The 16,678-nt window shown below is 38.1% G+C and overlaps 1 protein-coding gene across 1 annotated transcript in view; it reads right to left on the bottom strand.

Moving 5' to 3' along the window:
* The window catches only part of GREB1L (growth regulation by estrogen in breast cancer-like), a 146,945-nt gene that overhangs the window by 106,547 nt on the left and 23,720 nt on the right, over nucleotides 1-16,678 (bottom strand). The window contains exon 5 of the mRNA XM_006867286.1: nucleotides 12,142-12,264. Coding sequence (XP_006867348.1) covers nucleotides 12,142-12,264 — 123 coding nt within the window. The remainder of the gene's footprint in view (nucleotides 1-12,141; nucleotides 12,265-16,678) is intronic.

The raw sequence follows: 16,678 nt of genomic DNA, 5'->3' as shown, positions 1-16,678 counted from the left end.
CCGATTCGTAACCACTACACTACCAGAGCTCCATTATTAACACTCAAAATATCATCACCAATAAATAGATAAAGATGGCTCTGGGTGATCACATGTTTGATACTTATCTGCAATTCTGACAGAATGAGAAGTACAAGAAAGCTGGTTGGTTGGTCCTGCTTACATAGACAAAGTGGTGAAAGAGATAGAAGTTCAGCACTTCAGAGTCACAGTTCAAGAGCTGAATAAAGATTCCAATGCCAATGTTGCTATTTGTATTCTGAAAGAAAGCCTTTGTTCTTCTAGCTGATATTGCCCAAACCAAAACCCAGAGTTTTATCTTAAGAGTGACTGAATTACAATGCCAAATTAATTCTCAACCTTGAATGATGCCTGAAATTAAAGTTAGGATACTGATTGGGAAGAAATGGGATCCTAAAACTTGGGTGGGGATACATGGGCAGATGATTTGGAAGCTGGAGACACTGAGCTCCTATTTCCATTGAATCACTCCTGCCACCAGAACCAAATCCTTTACACCCATCTGATAAAATTAACTCAGCTGTACCTGATGAGTCCTTGTCCAAGATACTGCCTGAGGTGGTGACTGGGCCATTGTGTGAGGCATCACGTGAGGTAGAGCCTTGTAAAAGACGTGGGGACCCATCCCCACCACCTATTTTTGCTTCTAGACTATAACTTGTTGTTGTTGTTGTTGTCAGGTGCCATCAAGTCAGAACTGACTCGTAGCGACCCCATGCACAGCAGAACGTAACAACGTCCGATCCTGGGCCAACCTCACTACCGCTGCCACACTTGAGTCCATCAATGATGCCACCTGGCCATTCCATCTCGTTAGGGGTCTTCCTCTTTTTCTCTGACCCTCCACCTTACCCAGCATGACATCCTTCTCCAGTGACTGTTTCCTCCGGACAATATGTCCAAAGTATGAGAGACGAAGCTTAGCCATCCTGGCCTCCAAGGAGCACTCTGGCTGCACTTCTTCCAAAACAGATCTATTGGTTCTTTTGGCAGTCCATGGCACTTTCAGTATTCTCCTCCAACACCACAACTCAAAGGCATCAATTCTTCTACGATGTTCCTTATGCACTGTCAAGCTTTCACATCCATATGAGGCTACTGAAAACATCATGGCCTGGGTCAGGCGCATCTTAGTCCTCAAGGTGTCATCTCTGCTCTTCAACACTTTAAAAAGTTCCTGTGCAGCAGATTTGCCCAATGCAATACGCCGTCTGATCTCTTGACTGCTGCTTCCGTGAGTGTTGATAGTTGATCCAAGAAGAATGAAGTCCTTGACTATAACTAGAGTTAATAAATCCCAGTGAGCTCCAAAAGGCAAAGTACAAACTGACCCAGGAAAAGGTATACTCCAGAAGTGCAGTGGGCCACAGTGATGTTTTGGGTTTCCTGAAATAAGTTCAGAACCAGTGTCCAGAAATTCTCTAACAGTCTTCTTTTTTCCAATTAACAGTCACTCTTATAAAAGGCTGCAGATATCTTTAGAGACAGCTGGGTGAAAGATTAAAAGTATGTATTTTTGGCAGTGTAGTAGATTCCTTCCTAAAGGGGAACTGGCCTTTCCTTCATTCAAAAGGCTGTAGGGTCTGTAAACAGGCTCAAGTCTAGGACTTGATTAAGGGGTTGTGACTCTAATTCTTTGGTTTATACAGATCAATATTTAGATTTTCCATCTATTTCACTCCTAGAAAAACTATCACCTAAGTAGCCAATGTCTTAAGTCCATATGAATCATACTATTTTGATTACTGCTTTGACTCGGCTGTCCACATGGTAATGACAACAACATAGTGTGTGTGTGTGTGTGTGTGTGTGTGTGTGTGTGTGATTAAGTCCCATCACTTGGCCCTTACCATCACAGGGTCCCACCACTCATCTGTCAGTTTGTCATATAGTGGTGGCTTATGTGTTGCTGTAATGCTGGAAGATATGCCACCAGTATTTGAAATACCAGTAGAGACGCCCATGGTGGATAGGTTTCAGTGGAGCTTCAGACTAAGACAGACTAGAAAGTAGGAGAGGCAGACCACTTCTAAATGGTTAGCCACTGAGAACCTTACGAAAATCTGCAGAACATTGAACAGTGCCAGAAGATGAGCCCTCAGGTTGGAAGGTACTCAAAATACAACTGGGGAGGAGCTGCCTTCTTAAAATACAATTTACCTTAATGACACGGATGGAGTAAAACTTTTTGTACCTTCATTTGCTGATGGGGCACAACTCAAAATGAGAAAAAATAGCTGTAAACAGCCAATAATCATTAGAATGTGGAGTATATTAAGTATGAACCTAGGAAACATGGAAGCCATCAATAATGAAATGGAACACAAAGACTGAGCTGAAATGGAGTTGGATTTGCCATTTTGAATCAGACAATCAGATAGTATGCTATGCCAGGAACGACAAAGTGAAGAGGAATAGCATCACATTCATTGTCAAAAAGAGCATTTCAAGATCTATCTTGAAGTACAATGCTGTCTGTGGCAGGGTAATGACCATGTAACTACAAAGAAGACCAGTTAATTCCACTATTATTCAAATTTATGCTCCAACCATAAAGCCAATGATGATGAAATTGAAGAACTATATTAACTTCTTCAGTCTCAAATTGATTAAACAGGCATTGATAATTCCTGGTGATTGGAATGCAAAAGTTGGAAACAAGAAGTCAATAGAAATGAAGCTTGAGCTTACATAATACAATTTGCAAGAACAATGACCTACTCATTGCAAGTACCATTTCAACAATATAAGTTGTGACTGACTACATATGTGGGCCTCCCCAGATGACATACACAGAAATCAAGCTAATTGCATCTGTGAGAAGAGACGACGAAGAAACTCAATTACTTCAACCAAAACAAGGCGAGGTGCTGACTGTGGTGGAACAGACCATCAATTGCTCATATGCCAAGTTCAAGTTGCAGCTAAAAATAATTAAAACAAATTCACAAAAGCCAAAATATGACCTTGAGTATAACCTACCAGAATTTAGAGACCACCTCAAGAACAATTTCATGCATTAGACACTAACGAATGAAGACCAGAAGAGTTGTGGGATGACATCAAGAACATCATATAGGAAGAAATATTTAAGACACAGGAAAGAAAGAAAAGACCAAAATGGACCTCAGAAGAGACTCTGAAACTTGGTCTTGAACATAGAGACGCTAAAGCAAGTGGAAGAAATGATGAAGTAAAAGAGCTGAACACAAATTTCAAACGACAGCATGAGAAGGTAAATGTGCAAAGACCAGGAGTTAGAAAATAAAAATGGAAGAATGCAGCATTTCTCAAGCTTAAGGAACTTAAGAAAAAATTCAAGCCTCAACTCACAATACTGAAGGTTTATGTGGGCAAAATCGAGTCTTGGTGTAGCAATGTAGAATAAGCACTGTACTGCTAACCACAAGGTCAGTGGTTCAAACCCACCAGCTCCTTCTCGAATACCTTATACAGGGTCGCTATGAGTGAGAACCTACTCCACAGTACATAACAACAACAACATGGGCAAAATATTGAATGACACAGAAAGCATCAAAAGAAGATGGAAGGAATACACAGAGTCAACGCATCAAAAATAACTGGTTCATGATCAATCATTTAATAAATGCTTATATGATCAAAGGAGTCCTGGTGTGGCACTGTGGGTTAATGCACCAGACTGCGAAGCCATTCAAACTCACCAGCAGTTCAAACTCACCAGCTGCTCCTTTTAAACCCTATACAGGGCTAGGGATCAGAACTGACTCAGCAGCGCTTAACAACAAAAACAATATGACAAAAAAAACAATGGTACTGAAGGATGAAGTCCAAGCAGCACTGAAGGCACTGGTGAAAAAAAAGGTTCCACGAATTGATGGAATACAAATGGAAATATTTCAACAAAATGATGCAGTCCTGGAGGCCCTCACTGATCTATGGCAATAAACTTGTAAAACAGCTATCTGGCCAACCAATTGGAAGAGACGGTGACTCACAGAAATGTGGAAATTATCTAACAACATCACTGATATCCCACGCAAGTACAATTTTTCTGAAGATCATTTAAAAATGGTTGCAGCATTTTTACATCAGTAGGGAGCTGCCAGAAATTCAAGGTAGATTCAGAAGAGGATGTGGAATAAGAGATAACATTACTGGTATTAAATGGATCTTGCCTGAAAGTGGAAAGTACTTGAAAGATGTTTATTTGTGTTTTACTGATTATGCAAAGGCATCAAATGTGTTGATTATAAACAATGGATAATACTGCAAAGACTGGGTATTACAGAACACTTACTCATGCTCATTAGGAACCTGTACATAGACCAAGAGACAATAATTTGGACACAAGGAGATACAGAATGGTTTGAAATCAGGAAATGTGTGTGCCAGGGTTGTATCCTTTAACTAAATGTATTCGATATGTATTCTGAGTAAATAATTACAGACTCTGGATTGTATGAAGAAGAACATGACGTCAGGATTGGAGGAAGACTCTTTAACAACCTGCAATAATGCACATGGTACAACCTTGCTTGCTGAAAATGAAGAGGACTTGAAATACCGATAACGATCCAAGACTACAGCCTTCGGTATGAACTGCATCTCAATGTAAAGAAAACAAAAATCCTCACCACTGGACCAATGAATATCATCATGATAAATGGAGAAAAGATTGAAGTTGTTAAAAGATTTCATTTTTCAGGGATTCACAATCAATGCTCATGGGAACAGCGGTCAAAAAACCAAACATTGTATTGCACTGGGAAAATCTGCTACAAATGACCTCTTCAAAGTGTTCAATAGCAAAGATGGCTCTTTGAGAAGTAAGGTCCACCTGACCCAAGCAATGGCATTTTCAATTGCTTCATATGCATGTGAAAGTTGTACAAATGATTAAGGAAGACTTCAGAAAAATCTATATAGTTGAATTACGGTTTTGGAGGAAAATATTGAAAGTACCATGGGCTGCCAAAAAGACAAACAAATTGGAAGAAGTACAGCCAGAACGTTCTTTAGAAGTAAAGATGACAAGATTTAGTCTCTCATATTCTAGACATGTTGTTAGAAAGGACCAGTCTCTGGAGATGGTAAGGTCAGAGAAAAACAAGATGAACTCACACAAAGACAGCAACAACAGGCTCAAACATAACAACAATTGTGAGGATGGTGCAGGACTAGGCAGTGTTTCATTCTGTTGAGCACAATGGCACCTAACAATAACAACAACCACCACACAGTCCAATCAGCCCCATTGTAGTTAGATGTCTTAATTCTGTTAGGGAAGTTCTTCTCACTGTCAAATTTTATTTACATAAAATTAACAATCACACTAGTCTTCAAAGATGCTAGGACTCCCTTCAGAAATTTGTCCCTTATTAATGTGGTAAGAGTTGTGTCCTCTGGGCACTTCAATGGGGGGGAGGAGGGCTAACATGCCAACTTCCATAAGCCTTTGGATACCTTCTTCTAAAAAAATAACAAGGCAAGTCTGGCATTTTGATTTGATTTAGTGTAGGCTACTGTGCAATCCAAGGAGCTCTGATAGCGCAGTGGTTATGAACCGGGCTGCAAACCTTAAGGTCAGAAGTTTGAAACTACCAGCTGTTCTGCAGGAGATAGATGAGACTTTCTGCTCCCATAAAGATTTACAGTCTCAGAAACCCTGCTCAGGGTCGCTATGAGTCGGAACTGAGTCCACGGCACATAACCACCACCACCACCACCACCACTGTGCAATCCATGCTTCAGTAAACCAATCAAATAAATGATTCCATCCTTATGTAACCTCTTGAGTTGAAACCCTGAATAAAGAATCTGTTCTTAGTGTGCCCATACAACGCACTCAGACTGATCTATCTTTAGGCTTCTTACACCATTATCCTACACCCTTAATGCCATTTCACACACATATTCCTGAGGTTTCTATTTATTAGAAAAATCAAGCAGTTTCTTTTGGATTGTAGCACACTTCTTTCAGAGTTACATTTTGTACTTCACTTCTTGGAGCTTGCTGGAATTGAAGTTTAGTTATAGGTCTAGAAGCAAAAATGGTGGGGTGGATCCCGAGGATAGTCCTCAGTGTCTTTTAAGATATCTGCTTCAGATGATGCCCCAGGATATGCCCCAGGCAATATTTTAGACACTCTCCAGTTACAACTCAGTTAATCTCATCAGATAGGGGTAGAAGGTATAATGGTTTTGCTGGGGAAGGTGACTTATCAGACAAAGATGAAATTATCTCTTCAGATGGGAGTAAAAGGTCTGTTTCTGTTGGCAAAAGTGATTCAACAGGATTTAAGGGCTCAATATCCCAAGCTTCCTGATTACCTGTCCATATGTCCCCACTGTAAGTTTCCTCCCAATCACACACACTTTAACTTCATGACACTATTGGAGGATGAGAATTCACTGCCACTGTAATTCAGTCACTTTTAAGATAAAGACTCTGGGCTTAGTTTTTAATATTAGCTCTGTTACAACAAGAAATAAGACTTTCTTTCAGGGTATAAGTGGCAACTTTTCAGGTGTTTTATGTGGCGCTTGAGCTGTGACTCTGAGGAAAAGCAGGATGAACCTAACACCTTCCCTTACTTCTCAATTTGACAGAAATGCTGAAAGGCATCAAAAGCACAATTATGCAAACCCTGGTTTCTTACAAGTATCTGATCCAATGGCAATCGTTATTTTCTGTCCTTTTTAATTGTAGTCATTTTAGTGTATGTGAAGTGGTATCCAATTGTGGTTTTCATTTTTATTTTTCCAATGATGAATGAAGATGCCTTGGTGATGCAGTAGTTAAGTGCTTGATGGCTACCCAGAGAGTTGCCAGTTTGAACCTACCAGCCACTCAGCAGAAGAAAGATATGGCAGTCTGCTTCCAGGAAAATTACTAACAAAACCTGCTGTCTTCTGGTTGATTCCAATTCATAGTGACCCTAAAACAGAGTAGAACTGCCCTATAGGGTTTCCAAGGCTGTAAATCTTTGAAGAAGTGTCTATTAAAATCCTTTGCCTATATTTTTGTTAGTCTTTCTTACTACTGAGTAGTAAGTTGTTGTTGTGTCATCGAATTGGTTACGACCCATAGTGACCTTGTATAGGGTTTCCAAGGAGCTGCTGGTGAGCTTGAACTGCCGACGGTGTGGTTCAAAGCAACTTTGCAGTCCAGTTCATTAGTCTACAGTGCCACAAATTCCAGGTGCAAATTCTTTATTGGATATGTGTTTTGCAAATATTTTCTCCCAGTCTATTGCTTGTCTTTTCCTTTCCTTTTCTTAATGAAGTATAAAAGTTTTGAATTTTCATGAGGTCCAATTTATCAATTTTTCCATAAATAAACTAACTAAACAAAACCAGTTGCCATCAAGTCGATTTAAATCACTGTATTTATTTATTGTCAATTAATTTTTGACAAATGCAACTCACTGTGGAGAAAACAGTCTTGTTTAACAAACGGTGCTAGAACAATTGGACATCTATAAACTAAAAGAAGACCACAGAAGAATTGATGCATTTGAGTTATGGCGTTGGAGGAGAATATTGAAAGTGCCATGGGCTGCCAAAAGAACCAACAGATCTGTGTTGGAAGAAGTGCAGCCAGATTGCTCCTTGGAAGCCAGGATGGCCAAGCTTCGTCTTTCATACTTTGGACATATTGTCAGGGGGGATCATCGCTGGAGAAGGATATCATATTTGGTAGTGTGGAGGGTCAGAGAAAAAGAGGAAGACCCCAACAAGATGGATCAGCCAAGTGGCAGCATCGATGGACTCAAGCGTGGCAACGATAGTGAGGTTGGCCCAGGATCAGGCAGTGTTTCATTCTGCTGTGCATAATATTGCTATTGAGTCAGTACTGACTCGATGGCACCTGACAACAACAATAATAATACTAAATGATGTAATTAGGCTCCCATCTTACACTATATATGAAATTTAGTTTAAATGGTTTCATGGACTTAAATGTAAAACAATAAAACACTTAGGGGGAAAAAAAAGAAAAATTTCAAGATACATGTTAGACAAAGATTATTTCTTCATCTATTTTAAAATTCTTGTCCTGATGAAAAACAATACATACATATGTATGCATGTGGGGAATATGTGTGTGTAATACAGAAATATAAATAATCATCTTCACTAAAAATGATTAAATATTTTTCAGGAATCGGTGACTAAAATTTTAATTACCAATGGCATAAAAATATTGGAAGAAATATTTTTATGTCATTGATTATGTCAAGCCAGCCAAAACAGAACATCAGGAGCCTGGAAGGCAGAACTGAAGACAAAGCTGTGTACGTGGCAGGTTAGTCCCTTTCCCAGTACTATGTAAGGTAGAGTCCTACATTCCTATGAAGAAATGTTGATCACAGGTGGTCCTTAAATGCAGATTTAAAAGGATAATTTACAGACTGAATCTCAGGCTATCAGTCAAGGCGATGTTATTAGGCACACTGGCTATAATACCATATGGTATTTGCTTTTGGCATGAGTAGGAAGAAAGAAATTATTCAAGAATCTATAAACATAATTTATCAAAATGTTAAGTTTTAGAGCCAACTCACTTTTAAAGGCACTTTCTTCTATTAAATTTGTTGGATTGCACTTGAAATTGTTAATAACTAATTTCAAAGTCAAGTTACCACTTACTCAGCAACCCACAAAGGAACTCAAGAATATCGGCATATCACTCGGTCACGTGTGTTCACTGTGAGTTCGTTATTGCCTGTCCCCTCCCTCTCTTTTTGCTCTTTTTACGGTAAGTGGGAGAGGCTTTGCAAAAAAAAATAAAACAAAATAAAATAAATCAATCAAAAAGCTTGATTTCCTTTATTCAGAGAAAAATTTGTTTTCAGAATATATTTCCCAGCATATTCCTGGACTCTAGACTTTCTGGAGCCATGGAAGGTGGATGAACTTCTGAAACTATTGCTTGGATATAATTCTTTACATTTAAAATGTAAAATATCCCCTGAAGTCTTCTTAAAACAACAGGTTAGTTTAACCAGTAAAAAAAATTCTGCCTTAAACATTATGCTCTTTTGAGAAATATCTCTTTGGGATCAAGTTGATAATAGTAACTCAAAACATTAGGTAGGAACCTTAGAAGGCAGTGAATTTATGTTAACAGGGAGGAACAGCTTAGAAAAGGAGGGTAAAATGGTCACATAACTTGAAAAAATGTAATTAATACCACCAAATTGTTCATGGAGAAACTTGAATTAGTGTGTCTAACTGTATCTATTTTTCAGCAATAATAAACTGTTAAGTGCCATGGCGATGGCACAAAACTAGAATGAATAATATTTAAAGAAAAAGCTGAACTGCAGCGTATTAACATTTTAATACCTTTTCATTATTTTCAATTACAACTGGTTATTTATATGACCACTTCTCCCTTTTAGGAAAGGAACATAATTTATTGTTCTTTTCATCTGCTTTCTTTTTGTTAATTTTTTTATAATTCTTGAGCACATAGCATACACAGCCAGTGATAAACAGAAATTAAATGATACCAACAATTACATACTTCTTGTCTTCTGAGAAAGGAACCCTGGTGGCTCAGCTGGTTAAGTGCTCAGCTGCTAATCGAGAAATCGACTGTTTGAACCCACCAGTCACTTAGCAGGAGAAAGACATGGCAGGCAGTCTGCTTCTGTAAAGATTGTTGATGTTGTTAAGTACTGTTGAGTTTGTTCTGACTTATGGTGACCCTGTATAGGGTTTCCGAAGAGCAGCTCGTAGGTTTGTACTGCCAACCTTGTGGTTCACAGTCCAGTGCTGATCCTACAGCCCTATAGCAGGAGTTCACTGTAGCCTTGAAAACCCTATAGGGCAGTTCGACTCTGTCCTTCAGGGTCGCTAGAAGCTGGAGTCTACTGAATGGCAATCAGTGTGGTTTTTATCTCCTGAGAAGCTCTGTACACTTTTTAAATTATTATTATGGTAAATAGATATGTAACAAAGCACTTGACATTTCAACATACATGTACAGTTAGTGGCATTAATTATGTTTATCATATGTATCATCACCATTTTTGTTGTTGTTGTGAAGTACTGTTGAATCGGTTCTGACTCATAGTGACCCTGTATAGGGTTTCTGAGGAGCAGCTAGTGGGTTTGAACAGCCAATCTTGTGTGGTTCAAATCGACTTTGCGGTCCAGTGCATTATCCTGCAGCACCACACCAGTGTTGATCAGTGGTGCTGAATCCAAATCGTATGTTTATATCTCTTGTATGAGTGGTTTTTAAATCATTAGAGACATCAGTCAAGTGTTGGATATCTGCCTTATAGCTTCTAACAAGGTTCTTAGGACACAATAAACACTTGGCATTTTTTGTTGGAAGGAAGTAAATATTAATTATTAATATCATCTTTTAAAAATGGCATTTCATTAGCTTCAGAGTCTAGTGGAAAAAAATATGCCATGGAACCAAACTATTAAAAATTATATTCTAGGTGAGACATTATTATTGTAATGTAATATTTCAATGTCAAGAGCCAAATGCCAACTATTTTCTTTCTTAAATACCTAGTAACATGACGTTCTCTCATTTATTCAGAAGAGAGATGCTGTCTCCTCTTACCTATGGCCACTCTAAAAATCTCCTGGACAGCTGCAAAGTTAAGACTTTCTTATCTAGGATGAAGTGGACTTAGCTGAGTGCTGACATAGAGCAAGAAAGGCCCTCTAATAAAATTAGCCTTATTATTCTGCTATTGTTAATAAGTAGTCCTGGTGTGGCGCTAAGCACTAGACTACTAATTGCAAGATTGGCAGTTTAAACTCAGAAGCCACTTCTTGAAAATCCTACACAGAGTGTTCTGAGTTGGTACCAACTGTATGACACTAACAACAAAAACAATTATTACTAATACAGGGGAGGGGGTTTGTATTATGTAGAAAAATGATATTAAAAGACCATTACAATTTTCCAAGAACATTCTGAAGCCCCTTTATATCTTCTAATAATTATTACCATCTTGAAAATAAGGAGAAACAATTTACGTAAACTTGAAAAGGTATACTAATAGCGAAATAAGGCAACCTTCTTTACTACTTGCTGTGTTTGAGTGGATAGTGGTAAGACTAATGCACATATGCTATGAACTCTATACAACAGATTGGTAAAATAGAACTTCACAAAAATAAATGAAATGAAAAAAAATCACAAACTCTTTAAAATTACTTTTCTCCTTGCTTAGGATATAGCTTAAAGGCACTTAACTACTATGTGAAAGTTTGGAAATTCAAGCCTAACTAGATGCAACTCAGAAAAAAGCCGTATGAAAGGGGCATAGTTGTACTCTGACACACACAGGGTCACATGAGTTGGAGGTGAACTGATGGCAATAGGTGGTGGTTCTGAGTAAACTTCTTAAATACTATCTAAAACAATCTTCAGTTACAGCTCTCTAACCCTTCAACTTCCTGGAACCATTATCTCCCACCTGAGGCCTTATCCTGACCTCAGGGCTCGTACTAGCACAGTCTTCCATATTACAAGAATTTTTAGAAGCCTTAGACCAGTAGTTTATCTGTTTGGTATCAGATCAGCTGATTTGATGCTCCTCCTCTGGTACTGTAACGTAGTTTCAGACACTAAGATTTGATCTTTTTGCTTGTAATTTAGCCCCTACTGAAATCCGCAGACAACAGATGTTGATTTCAACTGCTACAATTTAGGATGTTATTTTGGGTCATGTATCACGTACATTACTCCCTATAATGTTCTATGGGCTTAGTTAGACTCCTATCCCAGAACTCCAGTTTTCATGAGCATGTCTCTCACACACGCCCTTTTACAGCTATGATGTAAACTTTACTCATGTCTAACTTCTACCCATTACCTACTGTAAACTCTCTAAACACAGGTCTTCTGCTTGAGCTAGATTTACTACCAACAATCAGTTCCTCTTACTCTTCTCTGTCTAGCTCAGGAAGGAATTATCTGGTCTTGGGTTCTCCACAGACAGATGCTTATCCTACAGCACCATACCAGGACTCCTCAAATAATACCTCTATTAAAAAAAAAAAAAAAAAAATCTCTAGTCAAACCAGTCAACAGTAAGCTTAAAATGCCTCACTGAATCACAGCTACTGCTTGAAATCCTAAAAGACAAGATGCCATACCTGTCTGAATGAATCCTGATTTGTAGCCATTAGTTGTCCCATTTTCTGGGGTCACAGTTGATGAGAGTGAAGAGTTTGGTTTGAGAGAGTGGCAAGCAGCAGAGGCTTGTCGGCTTCTACATTCTGGAAAGGAACAGAAATCACATTAATAGGAGACCAATATTCTGTCAAAACAGGTAATGAGGGCACACTCCAAAAAAACCTCTAAAATAAATTGTTGCTTCTTCAGTGGTAGCCATTTTTCTAATCAGAGATCTACCGTTCCTCCATTTCCGATTCCAGTAGAATGTTCAAGGCAGTGAGCATAGCTCTTTTTCCTCAGGCCAAATGTGCTTGCAAGGCAAAGGAATGGTTACAAAGAACCATCAGATCTTCTTTCCCCACAGACTATATCTGGGGGGAATATAAATCATATTTGATATACATGTGCTAGTTTTATGGGTAGGATTGAAGCTAAAATATCAACAACTTCTAAAAATCTAATAAGCCTTCAGGAGCTGTCATGGCACAGTGGCTGAAGTGCCCACCAGCTAACCAAAACGTTGGCAGTTTGAACCCACCAGCCACTCTGCTGGAGAATGATGTAGCCGTCTACTTCCGTAAAGATTTACAGCCTTGGAAACCTTAGGGGCAGTTCTACTCTGAAATGAATCAATTCGGAACCAACACAATGGCACTGGGTTTTGGATTAATAAGCTTTCAAACAAGTTCACCTTGTGTACACAACTGATTTTAGTGTGAAACTGTAACCTAAAGTCCATTCAACCTTCTCTACCCAACTTTAATTTATATCCCAAAAGAGAAACAAAGAAAAATGTACAGGCAGAAGAGAAAAACTAGAAATTTCAATGCATTCTTAATTGTTATTAAAGGAAATAGATGGTGGTGGTGGTGGTTATGTGCTGTGGGATCAATTCCAACAAAACCCTGTCCAGAGTTTTCGAGGCTGTAAATCTTTATGGGAGAAGAAAGCCTCATGTTATTCCTGTAGAACAACTAGCAGTTTCGAACTGCTGGCCTTGGGGTTAGCAGCCTGATTCGTAACCACTATGCTACCAGACAGAGCTCCTTAAAGGAAATATATAGACAATGTTTAAGTTTATTACTGATCACACAACATTAAAGCTTCATTGTAATTGATGAGGCTTTGATACAATATTTTAACAGTACTTTCTACTATAACAGTCTATGATGCTTTAATATCCAACCAAATTATACCATATGTTATAGTATGTTAATCTCTAAAGATGGTATATGAAAAGAAAATATACATGGTTGTATATGAAAAAGCCAATTACAGAGGAGGGTCCTTTAGAGATTTTCCAAGTTTGTAAAATATGTACAAGAATTTAAGGTAGATTCCTACAACCTTCATCTCTTCTATGAAGACATGAGTTCCTTCAGAAAAAAAGAACCCCAAAATCATTGACCAACTGAGCTGGCATGAACAATTTCTGATTCAGGTGCCCTGACCCCAGACAACATCTAGGCTGACAGAAATGCCAATCTAGGACTGGGTGCCCTGCCTCTTTACTCCTTGCCCCAACACTGTGAGCTCCTTAGCTGGCAGAGGGTGTTGATCTATACCTGTTGTTCTGGTCTCATTGTTTTCTCCTCTCTGGGCCCTGCCTCCGCCCCAGCTTTCTCATTACTTTTTTTAGTCATCTCTTCCCTTGCTTTTTATCCTTTCTTTCTCTGTTGTCCTTCATTGTTTCTTTTCTTCTGCTCCTCTTTCCTTTTTTCTCGTCTCTCTCTTTTTTTTTTTTTTGCTTTCCTCTGAAAATTTTCCTTATTTTCTATTTTTGCTTTCTCCTTCCCTAGTTTTCTTTATTGTGTGTTCTTCTTTTTATTGTTCGCTTCTTTTGTTTTTATTTCCTTCTTTTCTTTTTGGTCATTAAATTATTTTCCTTGCTGCTGGTTGTTTTCCTATTCTGATTTCTTGCTATAGTTTTTTGTTTGTTTGTTTCCCTCTTGTCCCACTTGACAGGAGACAGTAAACATGGCCATACAGTTCAGTCACACCCTTATCTCCTGTAGCCCCACCCACTAGGTGAGAGGCACTACCAGCTTCTGGACCACTTGATCAACAATAGACAGCAGTCAACATCAGCTAAATCCACCTTGAACTGAACTACATCAACAGTGAAGAAAGAACTACTGATACACTATCTTGCTCTATTTCATTCACCAGGAGACAGGTGGTAAGTACCTAAGAACACAACAACATACAATTATCAATTATATACCACCACCAAATGTCTCAGTTCACAAGAAGAAACAAGATGATGTGGTCCAAACAAGTGACTGAAACACAGAGCCAGAAGACCTTTCCGAGGAAGAAATGGCATGGGGACCACCTGGTAAGGAATTCAAAAGAATAATATTTAGTTATTTTTCAATGGACTGAGAGAAAAATCAAAAGTCTAATGATATCAAAGAAAACAGAAAAAGGTTTTGGAGAATCCAGGAAAACACTACAATAGCAAACAAAATAAATTAAAAATTAGAAACTGTACAAAAATAGTAAATAGATCCAGAGTATTAACACTAATATTTCAGAAAAAGATAATACACTAAAAGAAAAAAGGAGTAGAATTAAATCACTGGTAGTCCGAATTAGTCTGTTTGAAAACAAATCTTTTAATACTAATCTGCTAGAGGAACAATCAGAAAACAGAAGTAAAAAAAGCCAAAGAAAGCCTAAGAATTATGTGAGACACATAATTTCAAGAGAAATAACTTCTGTGTGACTGGAATCTCAGAACAGGAAGAGACAAACACACACACCCATACGCACACAAAATTGTTGAAAAAAAAAATTTCCCTAACATCATGGACGTTAAGAAGATATGTATGCAAGAAGTAGAACGAATCAGAGACAAAACAGACCCCCCAAAAAATCACCAACACATATCATAATCAAATTTTGCAAGACCAAAGACAAGGAAAGAATCCTAAGAGCAGTTTAGGAAAAATAAAAAGTTACTAGAAAGGAGAATTAAACCATGCAAGCATGAAAGCAATGGAATGATATAACTCTCAAAGAAAAAAAACTGCCAATCCCAAATCATACACCCAGCAAAATTATCCCTCAAATACAATGACAAAATTGGGATATTTCTAGATAAACAGAATAAAGAAATTTGTAAAAACCAGACCAACCTTATCAGAAATACTAAATGGAGTCCTATGACAGAGACACCAAAGGGAGTCCTGGTGTGGTGCTTGCTGAGAGTAAATGTGCTGGACTGCAAGGTCAGTTTGAAGCACAAGTTCAGCGGCTCAAGCTTACCAGCCACTTCTCAGAAACCCTATACAGGGTCGGTATGAGTGGGAACCGACTCAATGGCACTTAACAACAACAACAACAACATGACAGAGAACCAACAACAATAGGAAACAATATGAGATTAGCATATATGAAAACACCCAGAAGTCAAACCAGATATAGAAGTATCCACTGTACAACAAATCTACATTAGTGAAAATAGAGAACCAGTTATCAATTTGTAAAGAAGACAACTATAAAGTAAAAACAGGAAACAGTGCCATTACAAAATTTCCAAATGGACAGGATGTCAAGATTTCAAGACAGAAAAAAACTTTTTTAAACTTGGGAAGAAATTAATAAATTATAGGGTAACATCAAAGGACATTAATAAACCTTCTCAAAATAAAAAAAAAAGAAATTAATAAAAACTTAGTAAATACTAAAACAATAGCAACAAAGAAAGTGTCAAGAAAACCCACAAACAAAATGAACTCAGCACAGGAAATTATGTGACGCTCCACAAAAAACCACACACAGTAAAATGATAGCCATCAATTCATACCTACTGACAATTACACTAAATGTAAATAGATTAAATGCACCAGTCAAGACATAGAGAGTAGCAGAATGGATAAGAAAACAGGATCCTTCAATATGATGTCTATAAGAAATACACAAAAACAAACCTAGATTAAAAAATCAAAGGATTATCAAGTTAACAGCAACCAAAAATGGCACAGACAGAGAAATATATTTTGGCAATGAAATACCATACAAGTGACTAATCTTGAATTTGCATTAAAAACTTAACACTTCAACAAGTAAAATACAAATAATCTAATTAAAAATTAGTAGAGGACATGAATAGGCACTTCAAAGAAGACATTCAGGTGGACAACAAACATATTAAGAAATGCTCACCATCAATAGCCACTGTTGTTTTTAAGTGGCACTGAGTTGGTTCTGACTCATGGTGACCACATATAAGGTTCCCAAGGGGCAGCTGGTGGGTTTGAACTGCCAATTTTGAGGTTCAGACCGATGTTGCCATCTAGTACATTATCATGCAGCGCCACACCAGGACAAGTCGAAACAAAGAGGAGGGATCAGGGGATCAGTAGTTGTAAAATAAGGACTTGGTGATAGAAATGATGGCTAGAGATCGCATGACAGAATTTTGCAAGGCCAATGCCTTATTCGTTGCAAATACCTTTTTTAAACACCTGGACCTCACCAGATGAAATACACAGAAATCAAACTAACTAC

The sequence above is a fragment of the Chrysochloris asiatica genome, unplaced genomic scaffold (assembly GCF_000296735.1).
Source record: "Chrysochloris asiatica unplaced genomic scaffold, ChrAsi1.0 scaffold00103, whole genome shotgun sequence".
In the NCBI taxonomy this organism is placed as follows: Eukaryota; Metazoa; Chordata; class Mammalia; order Afrosoricida; family Chrysochloridae; genus Chrysochloris; species Chrysochloris asiatica.
The sequence above is the reverse complement of the archived record's forward strand: the minus strand, read 5'-3'. Positions and strand labels throughout refer to the sequence as shown.